The 10103-nt window shown below is 31.3% G+C and overlaps 1 protein-coding gene across 1 annotated transcript; it reads left to right on the forward strand.

Annotated features, from left to right (window-relative positions):
* The first annotated feature begins 1456 nt into the window (after positions 1 to 1456).
* LOC107485307 (uncharacterized) lies at positions 1457 to 2983 on the forward strand. Its single transcript, XM_016105818.3, has 2 exons — positions 1457 to 1730; positions 2439 to 2983. The coding sequence occupies exons 1-2, from the start codon at positions 1563 to 1565 to the stop codon at positions 2949 to 2951; spliced, it is 681 nt and encodes a 226-aa protein (XP_015961304.1). The 5' UTR covers positions 1457 to 1562; the 3' UTR covers positions 2952 to 2983.
* The last annotated feature ends 7120 nt before the right edge of the window (positions 2984 to 10103 follow it).

A 10103-nucleotide genomic window follows, 5' to 3' on the forward strand; every position in this document is an offset into this window, starting at 1 on the left:
TGAAACAATTTATTTAGGTGAATTGTCCTATAAACAAATATATTAAAACTTAGATTTATTTTTTATTTTTAATAATTTTTTATTTATAATTTTATGGTCTTTAAAATTTAAATTAGCTAAATTTTTATTTATTTAGTTATTACTGTATTTCTTCATTTTTTTCTTAATTTTTATTTATTTAATTACTGTTCGCAAAACAAACCGAACCATATATATATATATATATATAGACTGTGCGAAGTCTTGACCTAACTAATAATAGACTGTGCGTGTGGATGCAGGATAGTGGATACATATATAGTGTTATGAAAAATTACCAAAAAATTAAAATCTTTATTCTGATTGGATAATATAGAGAGACTATAATTTAAAATTATTTTATTTAATTTATTTTTTATAATTTTATGCATCTAAAATTATATATTTATTAAATGTAATATTATTCAATTATTCTAACAGTAATTAAAGCATATAAAATAAAATAATTTTAAACTATTTTAAATTGATTTTTATTTTATTTTGTTAACATTTTTTGTCCTGCTTATATAATCTGTTCCCCTTCTTCAGTTGGCGCATCTGATCCTCCACGTAATTCCACTTATCATTTCTTCTAATTAATTGCTTTTATATTAATGAAGCCACTGCTGGAGTGAGCAATATTTATTAATTAGATGGCTAATTCCATGAGCTTTTAATGGTCTATAAATATTTTTTTTATTTTTAAATTATAAAAAGTTATAACATTAATATTTAGCATAATTTTTAAAATTAATTTATAATTTTAAAAAATATATTTTTAATATACGTTTTTATATTTTAAATTTTTTTCAAAAGAATTTAATTAAATTATTTATTCAAATCAGCACAAACCAAAAAAAAAAAGAAGATTAGACTTTGTGCTGTATTATATAATATATATCATACATCCATTCAGTTACCAATCAAGTGTGACATATATACTTGTGACGAATGATAAATTGATTGTGGTATAGATACTTTAATCTAATTAGAGATCTTTAAAATATAAAAAAATTAGGTAATTATTTTTTTAAACTTATTTTTATTTTAAATTTTTGAATCCTAAATATTTAAAAATGATAAGTGTTAATCAAAAATATTTTTATAATAAAAACTTAGTTAATATTAATTAATTAAAAATCATTTTTATACTTATTTAAAAATTAGAAAATTATTACTGACATAAATTTTTCATTGATCGAACCGACTTAGTTAGTGGATAAGACTCTAATACTAATATTTTATATCTTGACTACGTATATATAAAAGAAAGTGTGACTCACCCTCCATGTCAAGTTTGGTGTCCATTACTACTATTTCCACTAGTGTTATGAACAATAAATACTTAAATAGCACTAACAATAGTTAAATAGAACAATGATCACACATTATGATATTTACTCCCATTATATATATTGATCATGCTTTTTCATTTATGGCATTATTTACGGAAGTGTGGTGCATTGTTGGGATATTGATATTCCCACTAAATCCCCATTATTATAAGAATGCATTTTGAATTTCATGGTTCATGAGAGTGAAAGATGATGAGAATAGGTGTTTATTTGGACACCATATTGGTTCCTTTGAGCCTCTTCATAACAATAGGGTACCATGCCTATCTCTGCCATAGCATCAAGAACAAACCTTCTCGTACAACTTTTGGACTCAATAAGCTGAGGAGGACTTCTTGGGGTCTCAACTTAAACCAGGTATTATTATTAATTTGTGAGTCAATAATTATTATTATTGGATGTATGTGTAGAGTATATTTGGTTAGAGATATATATAGAAATGAATCCATACTTAATTTAATTTGGATTTTAATTAGTAGATACAGAATGAACATCATTTTAGTTGATCACAAATTTTTCTCGCATTAATTTGGTTTTTCCTAATATAAAATAACCATCCATGATTAAAACTAAATTAATTGGTCAAATAAACATTGAATTGAATGACTTAATTCATGTCTATTTCAAAACTAGTGGTTGATATTTTTTTAAGGACTAAATGTCCGAATAATATTTTGGAAAAGTGTTTTTTTTTAGTAAAATTTTTTGGATAAATTTTTTTATTCACGATAACCTCCAATCCAACAAGTTAAGGACTAATTTGTTGCGAATCTTAGTTCAATTTAGAATTTGTCACGAGCTAATGAATAGCTGCACATGAATAAGATGAAATTTGAATTTTTAACATTTGTTTAAGTGAACAAAAGAACTAATTACTTGATCATTAGTTATTTTTAGAGAAATTACTTGTGTCTTTACATTTAATACCTTTAAATTTGAATATTAGAGATAAATAAATTTCTTGTTAGAAGAAATAAACATAGTTAGTTGAGTTGAATTCCTAATAATAATAAAATTTTGATTATTAGATTGGGATAATAATTGTGATGTTATTAATTGGTACAGGGTGATGATAAGAAGAACATGCTAACAGTGCAAAGCATGAGAAACACTCTGATGGAAGCCATATTCATAGCTTCCATAACCATTCTAATAAACATGGCTTTGGCAGCTCTAAGCAACAATGCCTATAGTGCAAGGCACTCAGTCTTCACCAGCAAATTCTTTGGTTCAAAATCAGACAATATCATAACACTAAAATATGGCTCAGCATCACTATGCCTTGTTCTTAGCTTCTTATTCAGCTCAATGGCCATAGGGTTCTTAATTGATGCAAATTTTCTTATGAACACTCATGGAGAATTTTTGTCTTGGAATTACACACAAACAATTCTAGAAAGAGGGTTCACATTCGCTCTAATTGGGAGTAGATTTTTTTGTGTTAGTGTTCCTTTGATGCTGTGGATGCTTGGTCCTGTCACAGTGTTCTTAGCTTCATTGGGATTGGTTTGTTTGTTGCATGAGTTTGATTTTGTTAGTAAAGTCTCCAACTTAGCCATAAACAATGTATCAATATAATAATGTAACATAAGATACAAAGTATGAAGTAATTAATGGTGTGCAAGTGTGCATATAATTAGAGTTATATTTCAAGATTATTCGATGACAATTAAGATTAAAAATAATTATATTTAGCGCTCTAATTTTTTTTTAAAAATTATTTTCATTAGAAACATTTTTTTTCTACGATTGGAGTATTCATCAGGTATATATGTAGACATCTTATTTTTTAGACATTTTTTACTTGCATAACTTAATAATTGACGTGTTCAAAATGGAAAAATGAGTAGCATGCGAGGATTGACCTTAAACTAGCTAGTATAACAAACGCAATCTTATAGGTACCATCCCCCACCTCCTCACGAGAAATTTGGAAGGCTTCATCCCTATAGGTGAAGACGTCGAACCTTTCACTAGAAGGCTTTTGAACCTCACGTTTAGGCCCAATCCATCTATTTCAGATAACCCTTGAAACATTAATGCCGTTGCCAGAGATCTGGAAATCAAGACCATGCGATGGCAGACGACATCCCAAAAGATAGACACACAGCTTTCGATTCAGAAGCCCGAGAGGAAGAACAACACAATGACGAACAAGCGTTAGCCATACCTCACCAAGCCGATAGGGGGTGAGGTACGACCAAATCTACCCACACATCAAACCCAAAAGGACACAGGAACAACTCGAAAATACACTGATCTGAAACATCCGAGTCAAGAGATTCCACAGAGATCACGGGACTTGTCCACGGGCATTGAGGTTGGCTGGAACAACTCAAGCAGGAGCTAGAGCAATAGTAAAAATATGAAAGAGTCTTGAGAAGGAAAGTTCGACGACAAAGGGAACTAGAAGTAAAGCTCTTGAAACTAGAGTCCAACTTTAAGGGTAGGAGAACCCGAATTGACCGAGAAGAAACACCTCTGACAAGCGAAGATCCATTCATAGAAGAAATCATACGAGCTAAAGTTCCTAAAAACTTTAAGAGCCGGACATGGATCTTTATGATAGAACCACCGATCCAAGGCATCATTTGAGAAATTTTAAAAACCGCATCTACTTGGCAGACGCATCAGATGCAACCCATTGCAAAGCCTTCCCGACTACGTTAACTAAGCGGCCATGAAATGGTTTGATAGTTTATCACCTAGATCGGTCAGGTGCTTCGACGATTTGGCAAGAAGATTCCTTACCCAATTTTTTATCCAAAAGGATAAGGTCAAGCATGCACCAAGTCTCTTAGGAGTGAAACAAGAAGTCAGAAAATCTCTACAGGTTTATATGAAAAAATTCAACAAAGCATGTTTGGAGATTTAGAACCTACCTACCGAAGTAGTCATCATGGGATTAGTCAACGGCCTTAGTGAAGGACCGTTTTTCCAATCCATATCAAGGAGGCACCCGACCTCTTTATACAAGGTACAAGAGCGAGCCGAAAAGTGCATTCTGCTGAGTTGAGAGACCCTTCTCTGAGATAACACAATCAATATCCAACTCGAGACAAAGAGAAGAAATCAAATAAAAAAGAAGGATACAACTTATACAAAACTCGAAGATATCACAACTACACCTCGTTACGAGTGTCCCTTGATGATGTCTATGGGGATATTTGCCACACAGAGAAGATTACACCCCCAGGCTGAACAAAAATAAAAAAGGAGGAAGTCGGTTCGAATACTGTGAATACCACAAAATCTACAGAGATTCCACCAATGATTGCTATAACTTAAAAATGTGATTGATAAAATGGCTAGGGAAGATCAATTAGGTAGGTATCTAGCAAACAGAACGGAGGATCATGGTAAAAGGAAAAGAGATGAAGAAGACGGGGCTCACCAGGACGAACTACCACGAATTTCTGAGAGGCACATCCATATGATTGCTGGAGGATTCGCAGGAGAAGGAATAACAAAATCCTTCCGTAAGAGACACTTAAAAGAAGTCTACCAGGTCGGTGAGGATGCTGAGACGTCCAACCTCCCTATCATCACCTTCACAAAAGAAGACGCCCAAGGGGTATTACCTGGACATGATGACCCTGTTGTGATCAGAATGATACATACCAATACAAATCTCTATAGAACTCTGGTAGATCAAGGGGCCTCGGCAGACATCCTGTTCAACTTAGCAGACTCCTCATTCAGGTCCAATTTCTCCACAAATACACGAGTGTAACTCTCTTTAGCCTTCTTCTTCAAACCCTCCACCATGATACAAGCTGCTTTGGACTGTTTCACCTTCTCCCGAAGCTTTGAAACATCGACCAAGAGAACTCCTTCTTAGCCTCCCACAAAGAAGCCACCTCGTCTCAAAGATTGGCCAACTCCCGCTAGGTAGCACCGATAGGAGCCTCTTCGAGTTCTTTGAGCAAAGCTGAGCACACCCTAGTTGTCCAAATACGACCTCAGCTCAGAGCTTGTAAATACTTTTTTATGGAGACATCATTCATACTTATGAAGCTATAAGGAAGGATGCGCTCTTCACAGAAGGCTAAGGCGTTGAACCCTTGGTCATAAGCACTACCAGAGTCGAACGAAGGGGCCTTGCATTTCTTGGCACCCGACTCAGTAAAAGGTGGTACATGAGGAATGGTCTGAGGAGTTGACTCTGTAAAAGATAGAGGAGGAGGAGGGGGAGTATCAAGAATGATTTTACCCGACTGAGAAGATCTTGTGTTTGACTTCGAAGGAGAAGAAGTATCACCCGATTTACCATCTTCCTTCAATTGTATAGCTCAGGCAATAGCATTCTTCTTAACCTGCCGAACCCTCTGCAGCGCGTTTGAACCACTGGTCATCTTTGCTACAAAGGATAAAAACAAGCAAAAAAGATCAAGTTATATAACTCGGACAAAAATAGCATAATATTAAACCAAAAAAAAAGTTAACTACCTAGTTCAGTACAAACATAGCTTGGCTTTCTTATCAAAAATTTCTTGGTGACAAGATTAGGAGCTCGGAACCAATACACATAGAAAAAGGCCAGTACACATTCCTCCACTTCATCTAAGTCCTCAAGATTATATTTAACAATATTGAGGACCTCCTCCCAGTACAAGCTAAATTCGGGTTCATCCCTCTTGTTCTAAAAAAAAGGTCAGGCACCCTCTACTGATCTGACCTTGAAGAAATAATTCTTAAAGTCATGAAATGAATCGTCAAAAATAGATAGCACTTTCCTCCCCTGGATAGCCCAGAAATAAATCTAGTGTTACTTTTTAGAACTAAATGGTTTCGTAAGTTGAAAAAGGTCAAAAAAAAAATCTTGGAGGACAACAGAAGATTGAACCCCCAACTAACAAGATGATAAACTTTCATGAAATTCCAAGAGTTAGAGTGAAATTGAGAAAGGGAAACTCTATAGATACAAAGGATTTCTAACTCAAAGTCATAAAAGGGAAGACTCACTCCCAACCTGGTGAAAAGGCATTCATACATGAAAACAAAATGGTGCTCCGACTTGTCAAGTCGAGAAAAGCAAATTCTATCCTCAGGGTCAGGGACCATTATCTCGTACTTTTCCTCGTCTTTCCTTCCCCTACAAAGCCTATGTTGCCTACGAAAAGTCTCTATATACTCATTATGAACATCGAAGACAGAAGAGAGAACAATAACATCTAACCAATCTAAGTCAGATGGGACTTTGATAGAAATGCTGAAAATTACAGAACGATACATAAAGGATTATACCTACAAAACAAAAAAAAAGTAGTCACTACAACAACATGACACACAAAAGAGGTCAAACCATCTTTAAGAATAGGACATTCATCACGTTTTACTAAGAATATGAAATGGAACTATTACTCAAACCGAAAATGACACCATTTAGAAGTAAGATAAAAGCCCAAATATTCAATAAACAAAGTCACAAACAAATTCACAAATTCAGATTCTTTCAAAATTTTACAAAAACTTTCCATCAAATTCTACAAATTCTCAACAGTGAGAAGATTCATAATAACCAAGGAAATAAGCAAGGATAAGAAAAGAAAGAACTTTTTCTTTGCAAGCAATTAGTAAGAGCCCACATTTGCAGAAAAACGGTCTCTCACAACAACATAAAAAACATCAACCAAACAAGAAAAACCAACCTTGATAAAAGAAGAAGTAGCTGTAATAGGTCACAATCCCCAAATGTCTATCAAACTCCAAGATTGAGAAATCTGGGAAGAAGGTTGAACAGAAATAGAATCAAAATAAAAAGGACGAAAGATTAAGAGAAGACAAAGTAGAGTACAGAAAATGAAGCAAAAAGAGGAAAGAGAAAGTGATTATGCTTATATATAGTCACTGGGGGTAAAATAGTAAAATTATTCCTCATTTAATAACACGCACAGTTACCAAGATAACTAAAAAAACGTACAAACGGTTATGAAAAGACGTAACGATTCAGATTCAAAAAATGTCGAGCACCCAACCTGGCACCAAGAAAGGCGGTGTACCCGGCGTAATATGATGAAGACCATCATCAATCAAGACCAACTTGGAGATGTTTAAACCCGAACCCATGAAACTCTGTCTCAAGCAGGAGCACTGTTTATACCCTTATCCAATACACAGTCAAACCCAAAGTGAATAAAGTCTAATCTTCAGGTATTAATCAGGTCAACACCAACCCGACCTCATGAAGGTCGATTATATCGACATCAAATTCGACATTACTTATCCGAATAAGTAACTAATTCCTATAATTTTTCCTACTCATCTAGAAAAAAGATCTTAACAACCTCCCTAACAAAAAGAAACGACTATCTACCATCAAAGGTAGAACAACTTTAAAAGACAGTTATCGGCTCTATATCTACACTTAGAAATACTCTGACATCTTCAGATATAATTCAAACCCAATCTACTAAAAACTTGTCCAAAATATTTGCTAACTTAAGTATCGGAATTCCTTATAAGTACCACCCTCACCTCCTCATGAAAAATTCGGACGGCTTCATTTCTGCAAGAGAAAATGTTAGACCTTTCAGTAAAAAGCGTTTGGACCTCATGTTCAAACTCAGTTCATTTATTTTAAATAACTCTCATAACAGTTATAAATTTAAAAGTGAAATTAATCAAATTTCTACATAAATTTTATATTTATAATATACGTGACTATTATTTTCAAAGTGATAACTGATCATTATTTCTAATAATATTCTTTACATTAATGAAATAATCTCATTTACTACTCTTAAGTTGGTCAAAATAAAATAATTTGAAACATCTCGTGTCATTTTGCAAAAGTTTGTCAAATCAATATATATTGGATTATATGTATATTCTATATTATATTCTTAGAAAAGAAAAGAGCATACAATTTAATTTTTTTTATATAGGCTATAAATATTGAAAACCTCAAAGCATATAGATATAAAATTTGAAATTTCTTTTAGAAAAACTGAAAACTGAAAACATCACACTCAAGTAATACAAGTAAATGAATAAATAAGAAATAAATAATAAAAAAGTAATTAAATATTTTAAGCTTTATTTTGAATTTAAAAAAAGCCCACTTTATTTTAATATATTCAAAAGCTCTAAGAATCATCAAGACTATGTTTAGTAAATATCTTAATAAAATAATATAAAAATAAGGTTTCAAAATAAGACAAAAGAAAAGAGTGTTCTTATCCCATTATTTATTTATTTTTAATTTGTTTGTTTATGTATTTCTCTCATATTTTAGATATATTTTATCTCTTAATTTTTATATTTTATCTAAAAATAATTATTAAAGGAGATTTTAATAAAAATAATAAAAAAGTATTGAGTTGGCATTAAATGAATATCACGCCAATTAAGATAACATGTAGATTTGTCTTATAAACTCAATTACATATTTAAAATTTTATTAACGATTTGATNTATTATTATTATTTTAGTCCACAACTATTCTTTCTATGTAGAAAATGCATGCCATGTCCGTCCAAAATCAGGGTAAGCCAAAGATAAAGACGCCTTTGTAACTTAGCTTTATTTTAAGCTTTTCTATGCAAAAAGAAATTCAAAAGCGAGACACGTACTATCATTTTTTGTTGACTATTCTAACTACCATTTAAAATAAGGTATTTGTTATGATATCTGAGAATTTAGTATTTAATTATTAAAAAATATTAAATAGTTAATATTTAATTTAAAAATATAAAAATTAATAAATTTTAAATATTTAAAATTTGGTATAAAAGATAAATTCGACAAAAATTCGATACCAAATAATAAGTGCATAGAATTGGCTTTGAAATAAATCACATCTATTGATATTAATTTTAATATGAGAGATAACGTTAGTGTAATACGTTAATATTGGGTTAGAATAATGTAATACAGTAGTATAAGATGAATATCAGTAATCATAGAGTTGACATTTATTTTTTTCTGGTCTACAAGAAAAAAATCATCATTAACAATCTTTAAAGAGAAGTTAAAATCAAAATTATTATTTACAATTTTTTTGAAAGTTTTTACCTTTCAGTCAATTAAAATCGTTACTAACATTTTCTTTTTAAAAATTCTAAAATTTTAGAAAATTAAAGTCGTTATTAACGTTTTTTTAGCAATTATTTCATATTAACAAAACTCACCAACAAATCCTAATATTTTGATAAATTTCACGTGAGAATCCAATATTAAAAAAATGTGGTTGTAAATAAATTGGATTATATGAACAATCTTTTAGCTATTTGGTTTAAACAAAAAATAAAATATGAAGGTGGTTGAAGTAATTTAAGATGAAGCTCCAAAACCGTGTGGGCAATTCAAGGAATTTAAGAAGGTTTTCTTGCTTCTTCTTTATTTATTTATTTATTTTCCCTGGTCAGTGTGAAGCCTAGAATTCAATATTGAAGAAGAGAATACTTATATATGTTGGAAAAAGAATGTACCTAACGTTTGCATATAGATATGTGGACATGAGGGAACACTTGGTTTTGAGTAGTGAATGAGACATAAGACATGTCCCAACTAACATAAAATACATAACATTATCAAGAATGGGGCCCCACCAAGATTTGAATAAACCTTTTTTATTGAAAATGTTAGACAATGTTAAATTTCTTATAAATTATTTTAATTTCTCTTTTAACTCTTTGATCTATTAGAAAATTATAGCATTTTATATTATCTCTAATATTTTCTAAAACAATTGAATAATGTTCCAATTTTTTCTATTGTTACATTGGT

The sequence above is a fragment of the Arachis duranensis genome, chromosome 4, assembly GCF_000817695.3.
Source record: "Arachis duranensis cultivar V14167 chromosome 4, aradu.V14167.gnm2.J7QH, whole genome shotgun sequence".
Taxonomy (NCBI): domain Eukaryota; kingdom Viridiplantae; phylum Streptophyta; class Magnoliopsida; order Fabales; family Fabaceae; genus Arachis; species Arachis duranensis.